At 48.8% G+C, this 22814-nt stretch overlaps 4 protein-coding genes across 5 annotated transcripts; all 4 read right to left on the reverse strand.

Annotated features, from left to right (window-relative positions):
- Positions 1–54: 54 nt before the first annotated feature.
- psmb11a (proteasome 20S subunit beta 11a) lies at positions 55–1307 on the reverse strand. The gene has a single exon (XM_066722162.1). It carries the CDS (start codon positions 1288–1290, stop codon positions 55–57), a length of 1236 nt encoding a protein of 411 aa, XP_066578259.1. The 5' UTR covers positions 1291–1307.
- A 2366-nt stretch (positions 1308–3673) lies between these two features.
- On the reverse strand, positions 3674–6216 carry mdp1 (magnesium dependent phosphatase 1). 2 transcript variants are annotated; one of them, XM_066722897.1, is made up of 6 exons: positions 5956–6190; positions 5699–5759; positions 5460–5567; positions 5162–5269; positions 4932–5017; positions 3674–3978 (listed from the first exon to the last, which is right to left on the reverse strand). In XM_066722897.1, the coding sequence occupies exons 1-6, from the start codon at positions 6119–6121 to the stop codon at positions 3890–3892; spliced, it is 618 nt and encodes a 205-aa protein (XP_066578994.1). In that variant the 5' UTR covers positions 6122–6190; the 3' UTR covers positions 3674–3889. The 2 variants fall into 2 exon arrangements, with proteins under 2 accessions (XP_066578994.1, XP_066578995.1); XM_066722898.1 differs by lacking the exon at positions 5460–5567 and having other exon boundaries at positions 5956–6216.
- A 3122-nt stretch (positions 6217–9338) lies between these two features.
- rem2 (RAS (RAD and GEM)-like GTP binding 2) lies at positions 9339–13467 on the reverse strand. The gene is made up of 5 exons (XM_066722886.1): positions 13081–13467; positions 10963–11359; positions 10749–10822; positions 10389–10566; positions 9339–10215 (listed from the first exon to the last, which is right to left on the reverse strand). Exons 2-5 carry the CDS (start codon positions 11351–11353, stop codon positions 9887–9889), a joined length of 972 nt encoding a protein of 323 aa, XP_066578983.1. The 5' UTR covers positions 11354–11359; positions 13081–13467; the 3' UTR covers positions 9339–9886.
- Positions 13468–14445: 978 nt separating this feature from the next.
- Positions 14446–17114, reverse strand: nrl (neural retina leucine zipper). The gene is made up of 4 exons (XM_066722163.1): positions 16584–17114; positions 16084–16452; positions 15383–15724; positions 14446–15076 (listed from the first exon to the last, which is right to left on the reverse strand). Exons 1-4 carry the CDS (start codon positions 17112–17114, stop codon positions 14933–14935), a joined length of 1386 nt encoding a protein of 461 aa, XP_066578260.1. The 3' UTR covers positions 14446–14932.
- Positions 17115–22814: the final 5700 nt, after the last annotated feature.

Consider the following 22814-nt stretch of genomic DNA (forward strand, 5'->3'; position numbering starts at 1 on the left):
ATCTATAGAATATAACATCAGTCTAGTTAGTCTATCAGTCAGGCAGTCTGTGTATCAGTCACTCCCTCTCTCTCCCTCTTCCTCTCTTTCTCTCTCTTTTTCTCTCTTCCTCTCTCTCCCCCAGCCCCACAGCCTCTCTCTCTCCCTGTAGTACTCCTCCCTCAGGTTCTCTCTTTCCCTGTGTCTCCAGCCCCGGGGGGTCAGCAGGTACAGGTCGACGTTGTTGCCCGAGTAGGCATCCCTGTGGGAGGAGTGGTACACTGCCCTCCGGGCCAGGCTGACCGCATCACCAGGCCCCCTGATGGCCCCCTCCGGCCCCCCGAGGGTCCTGTCCAGTATGGAGAGGGCGTAGGGGGAGCCGGAGCCCACGGAGAAGAGCTCCCCCTTGAGGAGGTTGCCATCACTGCACACGTAGCACAGCGCCGGCCCTCCCCTCTTGCGTCTCCCTGTCTCTGTGGGTGGGGGGCTTCCTCTCTCCTCCTCCTCTGCCTCTCCACTAGTCCTCCTCATCTCCACCTTCCTTCCCTGCTCCTGCTCCCCCTCTTCCTCCTCTTCCTCCTCCTCCTCTTCGTCCCCCTGGTCCCAGCCGCACAGAGTGAGCGCCACACACAGCTCAGTGCCCTTGAATGGCTGCAGCATGCGGCTCAGCATGCGAGCAGCAGCCCCTACTGGCAGCCTCTGACGCTGCACCAGCCGGAACAGCGCCGCCTCGCGGGCCAGGATGCGCTTCCACAGCTGGCAGTCTGCCCCCGTTCCCGAGCCCGATGCCACCATGTGGGAGTGGATCGGTGCCATCTTCTGGGTCTCGGGGCAGGCCACCAGCCCCCCACAGCTGGAGCGCGTGTCCGCCGCCATCACCGCCCCCCCGGGGAAGGAGAAGGCCAGGGTGGTGGTGCCGTGGGAGAGGGAGAAGGGGAGAGGGAGGGAAGGGGAGGAAGGGAGGCAGTTGGGGAGGTAGTGGGGGCGGTGGGGAGCAGGGAAGGGAGGAGAGGAGGTGGAGGAGGAGGAGGGAGAGAGAGAATGATGCAGAGCTGTGCCCTGGCACACGGCCCTCAGAGCAGAAGGCTGCAGGAATTCAGGACAGGGCACGTAGAGAAAGAGAGGACAGCCGCCCCCACCCCCTCCCACACCACCGCCGCCACCACCGCCACGACCGCCACGACCGAATCCCCCGTCTCCACCACCCAGCCACAGCGTGGTATGCTCCGTGGCCAAGGAGAGGGAGGCCGGGGTATTCCACCGTGGGTAGGTGGGGGTGTCCTTGAACCCACACACCTCTTGCAAAGCCATTCCAGGTCTAGGATATAATAATAATAATAATAATAATAATAATAATAATAATAATAATAATAATAATACAGCAATTGGTTTAATTAATGCAGCATAACCTCGTTCAGTCACCAGTCAGGGTCCGAGCCAGAGCAGGTCCACAAGATCCCTCAATGACGACCACTTGGATTCCATGCCAACTAATTAATTGATTCAAGAAATTGAGATATTGATCCCAAGACTATCTGAGAGGACAGGGCACCGGCTGGGGTGTGCGGCTCTCCCTTTCTCTCTGTCTCCGTCTCTCTCCCTCTCTCTGTCTCTCCCTCTGTGTCTCTGTCTCTCTCTCCCTCTCGCTGTATGTGTATGTCTGTGGTTGAGGGTGAGTGGGAGCTTATATACAGCCAGGACAGCGTGAGCTTCACATTACCTCAGAATAGCCCTTCTCTCTCGGCGTCGGTACTCAGATACTGTTCAGTGAAGCGCCGCTGTAATTCTCTGACTCTGCGACATTCAATCCTTTGCTTTGTTTTCCACTCCCTTTTCCTCCCTTCAATTCTCTTTCACCCTGTCTGTAATTTCTCAGTTCCAATGTGGGCTAGTCAATGTGTCAGTCAGTCAGTCAGTGTATCAGTCAGTCAGAGTGTCAGTCAGTCAGTGTGTCAGACAGTCAGTGTATTTCCTCTCTTTCTCGTTTCTTGATTTTTCTCATCGTTTCTCTCTGTACCTCACGTCTCTCTGTTTCTGTCACCCCCCCTAACAGTCTCTTGATTACATCTGATCTGATAAACATACAGCACAACTCAATAATATTCATGAGTGCTTCATCAATATTTATAACCATGAAATATGCATATTCATAAGGGAATGGGGGGGCCTGTACAGGGCAGACCGGACCTTATCTTACATAATAAAGTGCATAGTATATACATGATACATATATAAAACATACATAGGACACATACACAACACAGACACACACAACACAAACTACACACACACGACACAGGGGACAGAGAGAAAGAGAGAACAGACAACATACACACAGACTACACACACACACACACAACACAGATTACATGCCATGACAGACTACACACACAAAAATCACAGACTAAACACACACAACACAGATTACACACACCCAACACAGACTCCACACATACACAACAGACTGCACACACACAAAACACAGACCCCCCCCTTCCTCTCCCTCTGTTTTCTCTCGGGCTGTCCTTTGTTCAGCGGCTCGTTTGAAGTGTGAAATTAAATCTTCATCAGGATCCTAATTAACCTCCGCTCAGCTCACAGCACAGCCCCACCTCCCTGCATCCCTCTTTCTTCTTCTCTCTTGCTCCCTCTCTCCCTCTATCTGTATCTCTCACCCCGTCAGTCTCCCTGTCCCCCTTTCTCTCTGTACCCTGAGAGAGATGGAGAGATATGTGCTAAAATGAGAGGGAATGAATCCGACAGAATGATGATGAGAGAGAAAGAGAGAAAGAGAGAAAGAGAGAGAGAGAGAGAGAGAGAGAGAGAGAGAGAGAGATCATGGAGAGGTAAGGTGAAAAGTGTGCCACTGAAACTCCCTGGGGAGGGGATTTGCAGCCTCTAGTGGAAGCTCATAGTACTGCACTCTAAACAAGTGTCAGACCATTCCTAGCTTCATCTAGTTAGAGCTCATCTGGATAATGTGTACAGTTCTGGAGAGGAATGGGAATGTCCTACTGAGAGACTGAGGAACTGAACCTTTTCACCCTGGAACAGAGGAGACTACGTGGGGACTTGATCCAAGTCTTCAAAATCATGAAGGACATCGACCACATCAAACCAGAGGAGCTTTTCCAGATCAGCAGGGACACACGCACCTGGGGACACAAATGGAAATTGGGCTTCAAGGCATTCGAGACAGAAAACAGGAGACACTTCTTCACACAGAGAGTCGTCACAATCTGGAACAAACTCCCCAGCGATGTGATAGAAGCTGAAAATTTGGGGACATTTAATAAAAGACTGGATAGGATCCTTGGATCACTCAGTTATTAATGGACACCAAACGAGCACGATAGGTCGAATGGCCTCCTCTCGTCTGTAAACTTTCTTATGTTTTTATCTGTCTCTCTAATTAAAATTAACCATTGACAATTTTTCTAGGTGTGAGGTTTTTAAATTTCCCAACACCAATTTGTTCACACGCTTTATTCTGTACTGTGAGGGTCACAGGCACACGCACACCAGACTGACTTGGGGTTTAACCCAGTCTCTGTCTCCCATGTGTGGCGGGAAAGCAAAACTGCAGCATTCAACATCCCAGCACTCAGCCACCAACCACCAGCCACTCTGTCCTCTGACCACAGAAACCGGTGGATAGGTAGAGAGAGGCAATAAGAGACACATCCACATCACATTGGATACAAATATATACAGTACTTATTTTATTTATAATGCTGACAATTATTTAGAGTGAGAGAGAGAGAGAAGAGAGACAGCACCCCCACAGGCACAGCAGGGGAACTGCAGTGCACTGACATCCTAATAATAATTATAATAATAATAATAATGATGATGATGATGATGGCAGTGGTGATGATGATGATGGAGTAGGAGTGAACGACTCCTCTGGTCACCTTGGACGACGGTGAGAGAATTTAACGAGCTCCTCGTTAACTATCTTCCTTGTTAATCCACGAGGAACCAGAACACAGTGCACACCTGAGAGAGAGAGAGAGAGAGAAACACTAAGAAACAGTCAGCCAGTCAGTCAGTGTGTCAGTGTGTCCATCAGTGTGTCAGTCAGTGTGTCAGTGTCAGTCAGTGTATCAGTCAGTCTGTCACTGTGTCCTTCAGTGTGTCAGTCCGTCACTGTGTCACTGTGTCCATCAGTGTGTCAGTCAGTGTATCAGTCAGTCTGTCAGTGTCCTTCAGTGTGTCAGTCCGTCACTGTGTCACTGTGTCCATCAGTGTGTCAGTGTCAGTCAGTGTATCAGTCAGTCTGTCACTGTGTCCTTCAGTGTGTCAGTCCGTCACTGTGTCACTGTGTCCATCAGTGTGTCAGTCAGTGTGTCAGTGTCAGTCAGTGTATCAGTCAGTGTGTCACTGTGTCCTTCAGTGTGTCAGTCCGTCACTGTGTCACTGTGTCCATCAGTGTGTCAGTCAGTGTATCAGTCAGTCTGTCAGTGTCCTTCAGTGTGTCAGTCCGTCACTGTGTCACTGTGTCCATCAGTGTGTCAGTGTCAGTCAGTGTATCAGTCAGTCTGTCACTGTGTCCTTCAGTGTGTCAGTCCGTCACTGTGTCACTGTGTCCATCAGTGTGTCAGTCAGTCTGTCAGTGTGTCAGTCAGTGTATCAGTCAGTCTGTCAGTGTCCTTCAGTGTGTCAGTCCGTCACTGTGTCACTGTGTCCATCAGTGTGTCATTCAGTCTGTCAGTGTGTCAGTCAGTGTATCAGTCAGTCTGTCACTGTGTCCTTCAGTGTGTCAGTCCGTCACTGTGTCACTGTGTCCATCAGTGTGTCAGTCAGTCTGTCAGTTTGTCAGTCAGTGTATCAGTCAGTCTGTCACTGTGTCCTTCAGTGTGTCAGTCCGTCACTGTGTCACTGTGTCCATCAGTGTGTCAGTCAGTCAGTCAGTGTGTCCATCAGTCAGTGTATATTAATATACTTGTTACCCAGTCTGCTGACATCGGTGATGTTTCTTTGCTCATCGTCGAAGAACATCATCTCACTGTACTGAGCCCCACTGCACTGCTGCAGCCTGAACAACAACAATGGGTATAATAATAAGAACAATTACCAACAACTATAATAATGATGATGATGATGAAGAAAGTGTGTGACACAGTGCAGCTGCCGTCTGTTTCCCAAGTTGATTAAACAGATTAAAAATCGGCGTCGCTACCTTTTGAAGTGCGTGACCTTCGACCCTGGGTAGATCTCCTTGAAGGACAGGTATTGGTCGAGGTCAAAGAGAGAGAGAAGCTGATTGGCTCCTGCGACCTCCCCAGTGCTGAGAGAGAGAGAGAGAGAGAGTTAACACAGACAGACACAACTACGTCCACTGCTGCCAGTAAGAACAACAGTGAAGAGCAGGACACACAGACAGACAAAGTAACAATGGCACTATGAGAGAGACACCAGTCACAGTGGCGATCAAAACAGCAACCCCCGGCCCCCCGTGCCCCCCAGCACACCCTCACCGTGAGGCTGCGGCCAGTGTGTGCCCCCCCTCGTGCAGAGAGCGCAGAGTGTCCACCGTGTCGGGGTACAGAGACACCGGCTGACCAAACTTGTCCACCACACCCCGTCTGAGAATGAAGGTGAGAGAGAGATAATACAGGCACTGACTGACTGCTTCAGGACATCAACACTGCACTGAGAGAGAGAGAGAGAGAGAGAGAGAGAGAGACCTTAATTGGTTTATAAATGAGTTAATTACCTCTCTTTACGGAAGGGGGGGTCAACGTGAGTGTCGACCCAGAACGGCCACAGAGTGTAATCTGGGAGGGAGAGAGAGAGCAATCTAAGGTCTTACTCAGAGCCCTGATACACACAGTCACACTGAAACACATGCATTCACACACGATCATTATGAGACACAGACAGACACTTTCACTCTCTCTCTCTCTCTCTCTCTCTCTCTCTCTCTCTCTCTCAACAACAATGATCATATAAAAATAAAGACGGCGCTCTCACCGAGGTCAAAGACGATGAGCTTCGGCCTGGGCATTGTGGCAACACACAGAGCTCGGTTCTGTCGTGCAGGTCCCGGTCCGTCTCTGTGTGTGAGTGACTGTCCGGCGCTGCACAGTGCGTTAGAGAACAGGAAGCTCCGCCCCCTTCGGCTGTCCCCCGGCTGCATGACGTCACCATTGCAACAGATGGGTGGATTTAAAGTCTCTCTCTCTCTCTGTAATTATTTTCTTTCTGTCCTGCTGTCTCTGCCCTCTTTCTTCCTGTCCCTCAATTCAATTCAATATGCAGAGGTATTCAATATTAAAAAAAGCGGTTGTGATGTACACCCAGCTGTATGATCAGTTTAATGAGGTTATATTAAAGTATGAGTGTATTATAGTAAATCCTTGTTTAAATGCACGCACACAGGGAGTCTCCGACGGGACAGGCCCCCAAGGCCCGGACGTGACGCAGGGTGTCTTTAAAAAGCACAGCGAGGGCTTCAGGCGTTTGTGCTCAAAGCATTGAAACATGAGCCAGTAATACACTGCAAACGAGTGCTGCAAACCTGTAGGGTTGAATTAAATATGCGAGAAAAGCCCGGGGAAAAGCAGCGTGTTTTGCATGTGGAGCACAGATTTGACAGGGATTTAAAGAGTCGCAATATCTAGTCTGCGTTTGAAACGGGCGCATGCGTACAAGAATAAACGGGGTCAGGTGCAAAATCTGTCCTCCCTCTAATTGATATCTGTAGGTCTCCTATTGAAACCGGTGCTGATGCCCTTCAGTTTAGTTTATATATTGATTATGGTTTATTTACTTATTTAGTTGTCTGTTTATCAATCTGTAAAGCGCTCTGTGGCTACCCTGCAAAGGGCGCTATACAAATTAAAATTGATTGATTAATTCATTAATTATACCCCCTTGCCAGTTGTAAATACACATAAGTAGGTCACTTGCAGTCTAATAAGTTAATTTGTGACACGGACATGGCATGTGCTGTGCTGTCACCATCTGTTACGAGATGTTGACACCGTGTAAAATTAATATTAACAGCCGTCTATACAGTTACACGCCGGCCCTGTGTTGTAGTCACTTCCCTCCCTCCCCTACCAGACACGATATTAATAAAGTCCAATATTCTCTCCCTGTGTTTCTACTAATGTCCAGAGCTTATCCCTTTATGTAATAGCTGACAGACATGTGTCCTCCTTCTCTCACTCTGTCCATCTCTCTCTCTCTCTCTCTCTCCCCCACTCTCTGCAGCTCCCATTCCTGCCCCCCCATCTCTCTCTGTCTCCCTTGTCTGTCAGAAAGACCTGTAGTTTGTCCTCCTCCTCCATCTCTTGCTCTCTCACACACTCTCTCTGATGGTATAGAAATATGTGTAGGTTGTTGTTCCCCCTCTCCTCGACTCCCCTCCTGCCCTCCTCCTCTGCTCCTCTTCCTCCTGTCACCAATACCTCTGTTTCTCAGTCTCTCTCGTTTCCATAGTAATAGACACACTTCCCACTCAGTCTTGTTACTACCCCCCGCCCCCCCCCCCACACACACACCGACTCTCGCACACGCACTCGCACAGGCACACAAACGAACACATACACACTTACATACACATACAGACACACAATCTCTCTCTCACACACACACACAGAAACACACATGCATCAAACATGCATCAAACACACACTGACATGTGCACATATATACACACACATTGACACTACCAACTAGGTGGGAGAGAGAGAGGGAGCGAGGGAGAGAGGGAGAAGGAGTGGGAAAAAGAGAGAAGGAGAAGGAGTGGGAGAGAGAGAGAGAGAGAGAGAGAGAGAGGGAGAGAGAGAGAGAGGGAGACTGTGAGAAATAAGTGACAAATAACTTCTCAGCTTCGCCAAAGCATATTTCTCTGAAACTTGTGAAAATAGCATGTTGCTCTCACTGTATATCAATCAGTCAGTCAGTGTCTCAGTCAGTCAGACAGTCAGTCAGTGTGTCAGTCAGTCAGTCAGTGTGTCAGTCAGTCAGTGTGTCAGTCAGTCAGTCAGTGTGTCAGTCAGTCTGTCAGTCAGTCTGTCAGTCAATGTGTGTGTCATTCAGTCAGTCAATCAGTCAGTCAGTCTCTGCAGATCTCCCCTCACCCCCCTTTTCTCTCTCTCTCTCTCTCTCTCTCTCTCTCTCTCTCTCTCTCTCTCGGGGGGTGGTGTCAGCACAATGAGTCACCCTGTTTGTGTCTGAGAGTCACGACTTGAGAAAGACACATTTCAGCACAGACCGAGGCAAACAGACAGACAGACTCACACAATGAGGAGAGACAGACAGACCGGATTCTCTTAGCTTCTCTCTAATCTCCTCTGTCTCTGTCTGTCTGTTGCCCTCTCTCTCAATTCAATTAAATTCAATTAAATAAAGCTTTATTGGCCTGACTAATTGAAAGCAGTGCTGCCAAAACATTGACAGACATGTCCAGTGTTCAGGACCAGGGTGATGGGGACAATAAATACAGAAAATGTGCTTTTAGCATTCACAGACATCTCTCTCTCTCTCTCTCTCTCTCTCTCTCTCTCTCTGAGTGCCTGTCACTTCCTCTCTCTCTGTCCCTCTGTCTCTCTGTCTCTGTCCCTCTCTCCCTCCCTCTTTTTCTCTCCCCCTCACTTTCTCTCTCTCTCTCTCCCCCTCTTTATTTTTCTGAGAATCGTGGGAGATAAAATCCCAGTGTCATAGGAATCCATAATCTTATCTCCTTGACAACAGTCACCAGGCAACTGTCACCCTACTGCTTCGGCATTCCACCTGTCCTCATTTTCCTGTCCTCCTTTTCTTCCCTCCTTCCCTCTGCTTCTCTCCTCTTTCTGTGTTGGAATGTTAAGTTCACTGACTGGCTGACTGACACACTGACTGACTATCTGATTGACTGACACATTGACTGACACACTGACTGACTGACTGACACACTGACTATCTGATTGACTGACACATTGACTGACACATTGACTGACACACTGACTGACTGACTGACACACTGACTGACTATCTGATTGACTGACACACTGACTGACTGACTGACACATTAACTGACTGACTGATTGACTGACTGATTGACTCACACACTGACTGACTGACACACTGACTGACTGAATGACTGATTGACTGACTGACACACTGACTGACTGACTGATTGACTGACACACTGACTGACTGACTGATTGACTGACACTCTGACTGACTGACTGACATACTGGTAACAATTTTTACAATATGTCTCTCTAGTCACAGTGTACTAACATAGTAGGTAATCAGTAACTACATCCTAGTTACTCATAAGAACAGTGTAATTATGCATTTCTTAATACACAATAACAACACAGACACAATAAACTGAGGGAGTCCGAGTTTTTCAGAATTTCAGAAGCAGTTTAATGAGCTGACAGGTGAGTGACAGAGCGCAGCACTGGAGGACTGGACCGCACTGTGGCCAGGATGCTGTGTCCACCACTGGCCGATACCTCCTCTCGCCCTCTCTCTCCCCTCTCTGTCTCTCTTTTTCTCTCCCCTCTCTCCCTCTCTCTCTCCCCTCTCTCCCTCACTCCCCTCTCTCCCTCCTTGTCATCTCTCTCTCTCCTTATTTACATAAAAAAAACACAAATGAGAGCGAGAGACAGAGAGGGAGAGATGGAGAAGAATGGAGGAGCACTGGCGAGTCTCAGATGGACAGCAGCGTCCCGTCCTGCAGGCGTCCAGTAAAGTGCATCAAATACAAAACCATCTGATTCTCAAAGTCAGACGACACACACTCAGGGATATATACAGTAGGAGTGCCATAAATTAGGGTAGATTGTCTGTGTGGACCTCAAAGTGTCAGAAGGGTCTCTGGGTCTGTGTGAGACTCTGTGTGGATCTCTCGTCCCTCTCCCTTCCTCCCTCTCTTCCCCCTCTCCCTCTCTCCTCCCCTTTCTCAAACAGAGCTCAGGTCGTGGCAGGAGCGAGACTTCTGTCGGCAGAAGCGGCCAGAGGAGGCGCTGTGGTGCCGCGGCAGCAGGCTGGACAGGAAGCGCCTGGCCCTGCTGGTCAGGCTCTTCCTCCGGCCCCCCAGCCCGGGCCCCGTACCCCCCTCCACCCCGCCACCGGCCGTGCCCCCTGCCCCGCCCCCGGCCCCAGGTCGCCGTGGAGTCCAGCCCCGGGCGCAGCGCACGGCCCCCTGCAGGAGCTCGGTGACGCGGTGGTCCAGCGAGGCAGAGAGCTCCACGTACTGACAGTCAAAGAGCGCGGCACTGGACTGGGCCTCTGAGGGAGAGAGGGAGAGAGGGGTGTTAAAATACTGACTGACTGACTGACTGACTGACTGGGAGACACACTGATTGACTGACTGACTGACTGACACATTGATTGACACACTGTTGGACACTAACTGACTGACTGACTGACACACTGTTTGACCGCCTGACTGTGTGTCTCACCGTGGCCGCTGACTTCTCGTGACCTGACGAGGTCGCTCTTGTTGCCAGCGAGGATGATGGGTGTGTTGGGGTGTGACTCGCGGAGCTGCAGGCGGAGCTGGGCCGTGCGGTGGAAGCTTCGGCGATCTGTGACCGAGAACACGAGAACACACACGTCCACACGCAACAGAGACAGGTCCTACATGCAAAAGGGAAAGAGAGAGAAGTTAGTACACACTGACTGACACACACTGACTGACTGACTGACTGAGAGATGAAGAGGGATAATATGAGTGAGAAAATGCAGTGACAGGGAGAGAGAGGGATAGATTGACAGAGTGATAGAGAGAGTGTGAGAGGGGCAGAGCTCAGTGTGTCTACCTGTCTCCAGTTGTCATAGATGATGACGGTAACCTCCTCCTCGTCCATCATCACTGTGCTGACCATGCCATCCTCTGCAATTAAGCAATTAATCAATTAAGCAATTAAACAATCAACTAATAAAAGTATATTTAGTCCCATTCAATATAGTACACACATACACACAAAGACACATACAGACATACAGACACACACACTCAGACACAATCAGTACCTGCAATGTTATCTGAGTCCACAGACGCAGTTCTGTCGTTTCCCCCGCAGAGGGCGGTAGTGAGAGACGATTTTCCCACCCCGTTCTGCCCCAGCAGGGCGATCCGGACCGGCCCATCTGTGTTCCGGTCCAGGGTGGGCTGACAGTCTTCTCCTGCCGCCCCCTCTTGCTTCTCCTTTTCCTGCTCTCTCTCCCCCACTTTGGCCTCAGATGCCGGGGGAGTGATGGTGTCTTCCAAGGCAGGGCTGACGCTGATTGGTGGTGGGGAGGGACCAGCGACATCCAGCGTCCAATCGCTGTCTTCAGACACAGCCTCCTCCCGCCTCAGCTGGTGCTTGATTGGCAGGGGAGTGCTACCTCGGCGTAGAGGGGGGGCGCTCGAGAGAGTCATTGTGCACTGAGACAGAGTGAGATAGAGAGAGAGAAAGAGGAAGGGGGTCAATACACAAACACTGACTTAACTCATTCATTGACATGGTACAGAGACAGGGTGAACAAGTGAGTGAGATATAGGGTGAGAGAGAGGGGTAGGGTTGAGAGAGAGAGAGAGAGAGAGAGACACAGGGACCAGTACAGGCTCATTGACCACAGCCCGGCCCTTCCACTTGAGAGAGGCGGACACAGAGCTGCATTTCCTGCTGTCCTGCCCTCAATACAAACCCATCAGGGAGACCTGCTTCCCACAGTTTACAAATTAAATCCCAACATTCAGTCTCCTGCCCAATTCCTGCTGGGAGAGGAGGGTACTGCTACCATATCAACTCAGAATGTGTCCACCTGCCACAGTGTGAGGACACCGGCCTGAGGGACAATGTGTGATACCAGCCTGAGGGACAGTGTGTGGACACCAACCTGAGGGACAGTGTGTGATACCAACCTGAGGGACAATGCATGGACACTGACCTGAGGGACAGTGTGTGGACACCGACCTGAGGGACAGTGTGTGGACACTGTGATTTGGGGAGGGAGGGAAGGAACTACTGTTTGTGTTCAATTATTCAATTGTCAGATTGTATTAATTGTTAGCATAATAACACTATGATTACTATCAAATCAATGTAAAAGCTTTGGGAAAACACACCTGGTCCTGCCATTAAAGCACATTAGAGTTAAACTGAACTGAATTGAAAGAGAGAGAGGGAGGGAGAGAAGCTGGGGATGAGGGTGAGTGGGAGAGAGGGTGAAAGAGGGAGAGAGAGAGAAAAAGAGAGAGAGAAAGAGAAGGGGGTGTGGATGAAGGGAGGGAGGCATGTTGTTACATACAGACACCGTGACTGTGACAGTAAGGCAGCCCTGAGACAGATGGAGGGAGTTCAATTACACTGATTAGAAGCACATTATTAATTAATTATAGCTCCCATTGTGTGTGTTAGAGACAGAGAGAGGGAGAGAGAGAGAGAGAGAGAGAGAGTCTGTACTTTAATACATTTTATAAAGCATTGTGATTTATTTGTATGCATTTATTTTCCATACATATATGTAATATCCAATCGCTTTGACAGCACAAATTTGTTTGTCTTACCAATAAAGATCAATGGAAAAATTGAACTGAGAGATAGATAGATAGATAGATAGATAGATAGATAGATAGATAAATAGATAGATAGATATAGAGAGAGATTTTTTGATCTTTTGAGTTTGATTTTCGGATGTCTAATACAGACGTACAGTAACACATTATTATTATTATTATTATTATTATTATTATTATTATTATTATTATTACTACTACTCCAGTGAGTTGCAGTTCCACACAGAGTGAGGGGGTGGGGTCACTAGTAATAATAATACAAATAATTATATTGATTATAATAATCAACATTATAACAACATCAATAACAACAACAACAACAATAATAATAATAATAATAATAATAATAATAATAATAATAATAATAAAAATAATAATAATAATACTGCTATTGACATATTTAAAGAGACTCAGAGAGAGAGACAGAGAGAGGAGAGCCCTGTGTTGTTGACATCGGCACTTCACTGGTTTTCATCAGCCCACTTAATGACAATTAGAATCAATTAACCACTAAATTAATTACACTCTCACTGCACATTCACACACTCACACACTCTCACACAAACTCACACTCACAGATCACTTACCGCTCTGTCGCTGCAGCCGACGCGTCACGATGTAATTGTGTAATAGAAATTGACTGAAATAAACGGCTTCGTCTTCGATCACCCGCTGTGTACTGAATTCCCTCTCTCCCTCTCTCTCTCTCCCTCTCCCTCTCTCTCTCCGTCTCTCACTCCTCCTCTCTCCCTGTCTACTTCTCTCCCTGTCTGTCTGTCAGTCAGTATCTGTGTGGGTGTCTGTCAGTGCTGGAGTGTTGAGCGATGAGTCGTTTTGTAGTAACTGGAAATATGCTTTACTCTCTCTCTCTCTCTCTCTCTCTCTCTCTCTCTCTCTCTCTCTCTCTCTCTCTCTCTCTCTAGCCAATCCAATCCTAATTTAAATCTCCTTTACTGGCATGACGAGAGTACCTCCTGAGCAGTGCCAGCTACATAATATACCAGATACCCCCCGCCCCCTCTCTCTCTCTCTCTCTCTCTCTCTCTCTCTCTCTCTCTCTCTCTCTCTCTCTCTCTCTCTCTCTCTTAAGTAACATAATTCTCTCGACTCACCTGATACACGACAGAGAGCTTATATCCACTTCTGGTTCTCTCACCCTCCCTACCTCCCCCTCGTTCTCTCCTTCCCTCTCTCTCCCTCTCTCTCTCTGCATTATGAGTCATACAATGCGGACACCCAACCCAACAATATGCCACTACTTCTACCTCTAATATTATTATGACTTTTAATATTATTATTATTATTAATTATTACTATCGAACAACATGGTTATATTGTTGCGTTTCAGAGGAATCGAGCGAGCGCCGCCAAATGAATAATCAATAGTAGCTATCGGTCAATCAAGGTGTCGGGCACTTGCAGTTGCCGGTCGCCGCCAGTGGGGGGAGCCAGCAGGATGTCATAGCGATGCAGTGGCTACACAGTTTCTGGGCAACATCCGGGTCCTGCCGCCACTGACTTTATCAGCTGGAGTGGATTCAGCCCTGTTCATGGAGAACTACAGTGTGTGTGTGTGTGTGTGTGTGTGCTCATGAGTGTGTGGGTCACTCTGTGTCTCTCTGACCAGCTGACAACTAGGGGTTATTATGACCCTAATCTCCCCTTTATACTGCCAGAGAGGGAGAGGGGGGCAGGGAGCCAGAGAGAGCGAGAGCAGGAGGGGGGGGGCAGAGAGAGAGTGAGGTCATACTGGCCTGGATTCGCTGAAAGAGAGAGAGAAAGAGAAAGAGCGCTGGGGTCAAATAGCATTTCTATAGAGAGAGAAAGAAAGAGAGGGTTAAAACAGACACACTGACTGGACACTACAGCACATGAACACTGCACTGAGAGAGAGAGGGAGAAAGAGGGGGGGGGAGAGAGAGAGAGATGCACTTCAGCTTTGCAAAATATTTTTTTATTCTGTTTCTGAACCCACTACAACTATACAAAAACATCAACAACAAAAACATAATAGTAATAATAATGATAAGTATCCAGGCTACAAAACCAATGCAGGAATAAACACACCATTTAAATAAATAAATAAATAATGATAAACAGACAGACAGACAGACTGAGGGTGGGTTGGGGACAGACAGACAGACAGCCACCTGGGCTGTGTAGGAAGGGCTGTTTCCTCTGCGTTTTCACAGTGATGTCACAATTATGTCACGCTGATGTCACGCTGATGTCACGCTGATCAGCCGCCCTGGCTCCCCTTCACACGCTCCTTCACTGATTCTGTCATCGTCTTTCTGTCCTGATTGCAAGACGATCTCACGATCCCCCGCCCCCCCCATCCCTGATTCTGTGCTGATTCCAGTCTTCTGATATATCAGTTTCTCTCTTTGTGTCTCTTGTACCCCTGCTGCCGTCACACACTCCAGCTCCCACTATTCCTCATAGGAAGTAGTCCGGGGGGGAAGGGGCGCGGTTGCTGTGGGTGACGGGGCGCTCGTTAGTGGAGATCAGTTTGTCGTAACGAGCCTTGTAGGCGTCTCTCTCCCTCAGCACCCGCGACAGCTCACACTGCAACTGCTCCAGCTGAGAGAGAGATGGGTTAGTACACACTGGCTGACTAACACACTCACTGACTGACGGACACACTGACTGACTGACACACTCACTGACTGATTGACACACTGACTGTTACACTGACTGACTGACACACTGACTGATTGACACACTGACTGACTGTCCCTGTGTTTCTCAAATGCAGTGTTAGTATAGCAATACTGTCATGTTAAGTTGAGTTGATGTTGTGTTGATGTTGTTTGCTGTGTTAATATTGTGTTGTTGTATTGTTGTGTTGATGTTGCGCCGATGTTGTCTTGATGTTGTGTTGTGTACCTGTTGTGCCAGCAGGCTCTTCTCGGACTCCAGGACGTGTCTCTGCTGGACGCGCTTGTGGCGGCAGGACTGCGCGTAGCCTCGGTTCTTCAGGGTGCGTCGGCGCTGTTTGAGGCGCAGCACCTCCTCCCGGCCCACCCCCCGCAGTACCCGGTTCAGCTCCCGCACTGACAGAGCCACCAGCTGCTCGTCAGAGAACTCCCCCTGCACCCCCCCACACTGTGAGAGAGAGAGGGAGGGAGGAAGAGAGAGAGAGAGAGGGAGGGAGAAGGAGAGAGGAGGATTAATACAGACACAATGTTGTGATTGCTCTCTGTGACCCATTTCTCTCCTGAACACAGATTATAATCTGGGAGTTTAATATCAATACAGTGTGATCAAAATATTAACACTGACTGAGTGACTGTGTGTGTGAGTGTGTGAGTGTGCAGTTGTGCGTGCCCCTGGCACGTGAGTGTGTGTGTGTGTGTGTCTCATCGTTGTGCAGCTCTGACTGAGTGACAGTGACAGTGAGAGGGATTATGCTCTGCAATAATAGAAATTATAATCTCTCTCTCTCTCTCTCTCCGTCCCTGACTGACTGTGTCCCAAACTGCCGCAGTACAGCTCAGCAGACCCTCTACTCTCTCTTTCTCTCTTTCCATCTCTCAGTCTCTCTGCCCTCCCTTCTTTCTCCCCCTCTCCTGTCTCTCCCTCTGTACCTGGCTGTAGCAGAGCTGCTGTTGATGATGATGGTGGTGATGATGAAGATGATGAAGGTGATGATGATGATTACTGAGGGGGCTGGGGGGGCCCTCGGCGGTCGCCCCGAGGGACAGTAGGCTGCTGCTGTTGCTGTGGTGATGCAGAGGCAGGGGGGAGGAGAGCAGGAAAGGGGTGGAGGAGGTGGAGGAGGAGGAGGAGGAAGAGGAGGAGGAAGAGGAGGCAGAGGGAGGCTGCTGCAGCGGGGGCGAGGTGAGGAAGAGGAGGGGCCGATGACACTGCTCCGATCTGTCCAGCCCCCCTCCCGCGCTGGACACTGGACCCCCCCCAGCACCAACGCAGCTGGAGTCTGGGGTCAACAGAGAGAACTGAGGGAGAGAGAGAGAGAGAAAGAGAGAGAGAGGGTTAATACAAACATAGAGACACACAGACAGGCACACACTATCACTGTCACTCTCTCTCTCTCTCTCTCTCTCTCTCTCTCTCTCTCACTCTGTACCTGGGAGGTGACTGCAGCCACAGAGGCGGCCGAATTCAAGATGGCCTCCACCGCGTCCTCACACCCCACACATGCTCCTCCCCCTGTACCCCCGGCTCCTCCCCCTCCCGTCTCTGCCCCCAGCTGCTGCTGCAGAGCGGCCAACCACAGCAGCTCCTCCAGGGTGGGCGTGGCCGGAGCTGGGGTGCTGGTGTTGTAGTGAGTATGAGAGAGAGGGAGCGAGAGAGAGGAGGAAGAGCAGGAGGATTGAGGGAGAGTAGAGGGATAGGGAATGTGGTTGGGGCTGGGGGAGGAAGGGAGGGAGGAGGGAGGGCTGGAGTCGAGGCTGGAGGGCGGGACGGGGGTGGGGCGGCGGGCGCAGGGTGGCGGAGGGGAGGAGGCGGGTGGGACGGAGGGCGGTACGGCGATGCTGGTCATCCCGGTGTTGGGCTCAGGTTTGACCTCGAACTTGAGCAGGTCGAAGTCGTTGAGGTACTCCAGTGCCAGGGGGCTGGGCGGGAGGGGGAGGGAGGGCAGGGAAGGGTCTGACATCATCGAGGGAGGGGGAGGGGAGTGTGATTGCGTCTGTCTCTCTCACTCTGTGTTTCTCTGTGTCCCTCCCTGTCCCTCCTGTATCTGTGTCTCTCTCCCTTTCTGTGTCACTGTGTCTGTGTCTCTCTTTTTCTCTCTCTCTCTTTCTCTCTCTCTCTCTCTCTCTCTCTCTCTCTCTCTCTGTCTCTCTCTCTGTCTGTGATAAAGTCTACTCCTGAGTCTGGGAATTGCTCAGTAAATCCAATAGGTTTTCTTAGGTGTCAGTGACAGTGGGGATGGCTGAATAGCAGGGATGGAAAAATAATAAAACGACAAAAAGTCCCCTCAAATAAAGAAAACAATGAATTCCCCAAACTGGGAATGTTTCCTATGTGTGGTGTTTTCTAGTCAGGAAACAGAGGGATTATCTCTGAGCATAGTCACTAGCAACAGGGAGAAACAAAGAGAGGGAGAGAAAGAGAGAGAGAGAGGAAAGCAAAAAAAGGAAGAGAAGGAGAGAGGGAGGGAGAAAGAGGGTTAGAGAGAGAGGAGAGAGAGTTAATATACCCTTGCCAATCTGTATCAATTTACACATCGTTATAATATTATTACAACAAAAACAACAACAATAATAATATGAATTTAAATAATAATATACACAAGCCCAGGGTCAAATACACTGATACACAGTTTAACGCTGCTAAAACTACATTATCAGCCTCTCTATCTTTATTGTGCGACACTGACACGTGATGACTAAATCCACAGGATCTGCTTCGCGGAATGTATTTGAACAAGAAATAAATCACCAGTCATTTACCGGCCCGTCTGTCTGCGCTGTAGCCAGGCGTGCCGTACAGGTGTGCCGTACCTGTTGTCCCGTTGTCCTTGGCACTCTCTGTGTCCCGGGTCGGTCAGGTGCTGCACAACTCGGAGGTCCGGACGGTCACTCTCTCTGACCCTGTATAACTTCTCTCTCTCTCTCTCTCTCTCTCTCTCTCTCTCTCTGTCCGTGCAGCACTCTTCTCCGCTGTCTGCCCCTCTCGCTGCACCTCTCACTGCTGTCACTCACTGCCCGTATCTCTCTCACCATCTATCCCCCTGTCTCTCCCCCTCTCTGTCTCTCACTCACGCACACTGGATAGCACTGAGCTCCGGGGTGTCAGTCAGTCAGTCAGACAGACAGTCAGGCAGTAGAGATAGTTTCACATTCAGCTCAACTTCAGTCCCTCCATCCCAGTTTCGCACACTCCTGGTGCATGCATATTTCTCCTTGAACCTGTCTGTCTGTCTGTCTGTCAGTCCGCCCTGCAGCCTGTCTGTGTCTGTCTGCCTGTCTGTCTCTCCCAGGTATCGGCCGACTATCGCCTCGGTATCGCACACTGACCTGACCGCACACTCCTGCACTGCCTCTAATCTAGGGGGCTCCCACAGTGACGTCACCCGACGGCTCTTTAACTGCGCCGACCAATCACGGCGCGGTGGGGGGGCGTGTCTCACCTGGCTGCCGTCACACGGATGATGGCAACAACTTTGAACTGAAACTGAGATTTATTATTATTATTATTATTATTATTATTATTATTATTATTATTATTATTGTTGTAATAGTAGAAATAGCAATTCATATTAATAATTATTCATATTATTATTAGTAGTAGTGGAATTATAATTAGTATTCGTAATAGAAGTATTGGTATTATTGTGACAAGAAGCATTTTTTGATGATTTGAGACCGTGGTGCTCTCCTGACCTCTGCTGGCTATTTGTTGTTACTGCAGGCTGAATACCACAGTCTCATTGTCTTTGTGTGTCTCTCTGTGTCTGTGTGTGTCTCAGTGTGTCTGTGTTGGTCTCTCTGTGTCTGTCTCGGTGTGTCTGTGTTTGTCTCTGTGTCTGTCTCAGTGTGTCTGTGTTTGTCTCTGCGTGTGTCTCAGTGTGTCTGTGTTTGTCTCTGCGTGTGTCTCAGTGTGTCTGTGTTGGTCTCTCTGTGTCTGTCTCGGTGTGTCTGTGTTTGTCTCTGTGTCTGTCTCAGTGTGTCTGTGTTTGTCTCTGCGTGTGTCTCAGTGTGTCTGTGTTGGTCTCTCTGTCTGTCTCGGTGTGTCTGTGTTTGTCTCTGCGTGTGTCTCGGTGTGTCTGTGTTTGTCTCTGCGTGTGTCTCAGTGTGTCTGTGTTGGTCTCTCTGTGTCTGTCTCGGTGTGTCTGTGTTTGTCTCTGTGTCTGTGTTTGTCTCTGCGTGTGTCTCAGTGTGTCTGTGTTGGTCTCTCTGTCTGTCTCGGTGTGTCTGTGTTTGTCTCTGTGTCTGTCTCAGTGTGTCTGTGTTTGTCTCTGCGTGTGTCTCAGTGTGTCTGTGTTGGTCTCTCTGTGTCTGTCTCGGTGTGTCTGTGTTTGTCTCTGTGTCTGTCTCGGTGTGTCTGTGTTTGTCTCTGCGTGTGTCTCAGTGTGTCTGTGTTGGTCTCTCTGTCTGTCTCGGTGTGTCTGTGTTTGTCTCTGTGTCTGTCTCAGTGTGTCTGTGTTTGTCTCTGCGTGTGTCTCAGTGTGTCTGTGTTGGTCTCTCTGTCTGTCTCGGTGTGTCTGTGTTTGTCTCTGCGTGTGTCTCAGTGTGTCTGTGTTTGTCTCTGCGTGTGTCTCAGTGTGTCTGTGTTTGTCTCTGCGTGTGTCTCAGTGTGTCTGTGTTGGTCTCTGTGTCTGTCTCGGTGTGTCTGTGTTTGTCTCTGCGTGTGTCTCAGTGTGTCTGTGTTGGTCTCTCTGTGTCTGTCTCGGTGTGTCTGTGTTTGTCTCTGTGTCTGTCTCGGTGTGTCTGTGTTGGTCTCTCTGTGTCTCAGTGTGTCTCAGCGTGTCTGTGTTTGTCTCTGAGTGTGACTCAGTGTGTCTGTGTTGGTCTCTCTGTGTCTCAGTGTGTCTCAGTGTGTCTGTGTTTGTCTCTGCGTGTGTCTCAGTGTGTCTGTGTTGGTCTCTCTGTGTCTCAGTGTGTCTCAGTGTGTCTGTGTTTGTCTCTGCGTGTGTCTCAATGTCTGTATGTTTGTCTATGTGTGTGTGTCTGTGTTTGTCTCAGCGTGTCTGTGTTTGTCTCTGAGTGTGACTCAGTGTGTCTGTGTTGGTCTCTCTGTGTCTCAGTGTGTCTCAGTGTGTCTGTGTTTGTCTCTGCGTGTGTCTCAATGTCTGTATGTTTGTCTATGTGTGTGTGTCTGTGTTTGTCTCAGCGTGTCTGTGTTTGTCTCTGAGTGTGACTCAGTGTGTCTGTGTTGGTCTCTCTGTGTCTCAGTGTGTCTCAGTGTGTCTGTGTTTGTCTCTGCGTGTGTCTCAATGTCTGTATGTTTGTCTATGTGTGTGTGTCTGTGTTTGTCTCAGCGTGTCTGTGTTTGTCTCTGAGTGTGACTCAGTGTGTCTGTGTTGGTCTCTCTGTGTCTCAGTGTGTCTCAGTGTGTCTGTGTTTGTCTCTGCGTGTGTCTCAGTGTGTCTGTGTTGGTCTCTCTGTGTCTCAGTGTGTCTCAGTGTGTCTGTGTTTGTCTCTGCGTGTGTCTCAATGTCTGTATGTTTGTCTATGTGTGTGTGTCTGTGTTTGTCTCAGCGTGTCTGTGTTTGTCTCTGAGTGTGACTCAGTGTGTGTGTGTGTGTGGGTCGGTGTTTGTCTCAGTGTGTCTGTATTTGTCTCTATGTCTGTCTGTGTTTGTCTGTGTTTGGCTGCATTAATCAGTATTAATCAGATTTAGCCTCAGTTTCGGTATAATTGAGGGCTTAATTGCTGTTTTAATTGGCTTAAGTTGAGGAATGCGGAGTGGGCAGTATTTGTGTGTGTGTGAGGCGGGGCAGTGACTCCTTCTTTAAGCCCTTGTCTCTCTCTCTGCTAATTATGTCTTTTCAGTGTTAATTACATTGTCTCAGAGCGGATCAGAGAGATAATGTACTGTGTCTAAACTCTTAAATGTTCACAGATTAGATTTTAAATACACAGACTTACTAACTGACTGACTAACTGACCGATACACTGACTGACTGACATACTGACTGACACAGTGACTGATACACTGACTGACACACTGACTGATACACTGACTGACACAGTGACTGATACACTGACTGACACAGTGACTGATACACTGACTGACACACTGACTGATACACTGACTGATACACTGACTGACATACCGACTGACTGACTAACTGACAGACTGATTGACTGACTGAAAGACTGACTGGCTGATTGACTGACTGACTGACTGACACACTGACTGATACACTGACTGACTGACTGACACACTGACTGATACACTGACTGACTGACTAACTGACAGACTGATTGACTGACTGATTGACTGACACACTGACTGACAGACACACTGACTGACTGACTAACTGACAGACTGACAGACAGACTGACAGGATAACTAGCTGACAGACTGACTGACTGACTGACTGACAGACTGACTAACTAACTTACTGACAGACAGACTGACTAACTGACAGACTGATTGACTGACTGATTGACTGACACACTGACTGACAGACTGAGTGGCTGACTGACTGACAGACTGACTAACTAACTAACTGACAGACAGACTGACCGATAGACTAATTGATTGACTGATACACTGACTGATTGACTGACAGACTAACTAGCTGACAGACTGACTGTCTGACTGACAGACTAACTAGCTGACTGACTAACTAACTAACTGACAGACAGACTGACTAACTGACAGACTGATTGACTGACTGATTGACTGACACACTGACTGACAGACTGAGTGGCTGACTGACTGACAGACTGACTAACTAACTAACTGACAGACAGACTGACCGATAGACTAATTGATTGACTGATACACTGACTGATTGACTGACAGACTAACTAGCTGACAGACTGACTGTCTGACTGACAGACTAACTAGCTGACTGACTAACTAACTAACTGACAGACAGACTGACTAACTGACAGACTGATTGACTGACTGATTGACTGACACACTGACTGACAGACTGAGTGGCTGACTGACTGACAGACTGACTAACTAACTAACTGACAGACAGACTGACTGATAGACTAATTGATTGACTGATACACTGACTGATTGACTGACAGACTAACTAGCTGACAGACTGACTGTCTGACTGACAGACTAACTAGCTGACAGACTGACTGTCTGACTGACAGACTGACTGACTGACTGACCGATACACTAATTGATTGAATGATACACTGACTGACTGATACACTGTACAAACTTGAAAAGAGAGAGAAAGATGAAGGGAGAAGGAGATGGAGAGGCAGAGAAAGAGAGGGAGGAGAGAGGGAGGGAGGTAGAGCTGGACAGTGGGGATTTAATATGACAGTTTAAGTGACAGATTACTTCAATTATATCAGTAAGAAGGGATTAGACCCACACACGGGGGGGCAGTGTGTTGTTTGTTCAGGGCTCAGGGTTCAGGTATGTGACAGGATGGGGTGGGGGGGCAGTCTGTGGCTGTCTGGACAGACTGACACTCACACTAACCCCTGGACTGATATAGACACAGAAATGTAATAAAGTGAAGTACAGTGCAGTATAGTATAGTATATTACAGTATAGTATAGGATAGTATATAATAGTACAGTGCAGTATAACACATTGAAGTACAGTATAATACAGTGCAGTATAACGCAGTATGGTTTAATACAGTGCAGTATAGTATAGTATGATACAGTGCAGTGTATTATATTTTAGGGCTGTATTTGATTTT

Source organism: Amia ocellicauda, chromosome 14 (assembly GCF_036373705.1).
Source record: "Amia ocellicauda isolate fAmiCal2 chromosome 14, fAmiCal2.hap1, whole genome shotgun sequence".
NCBI classification, from domain to species: Eukaryota; Metazoa; Chordata; class Actinopteri; order Amiiformes; family Amiidae; genus Amia; species Amia ocellicauda.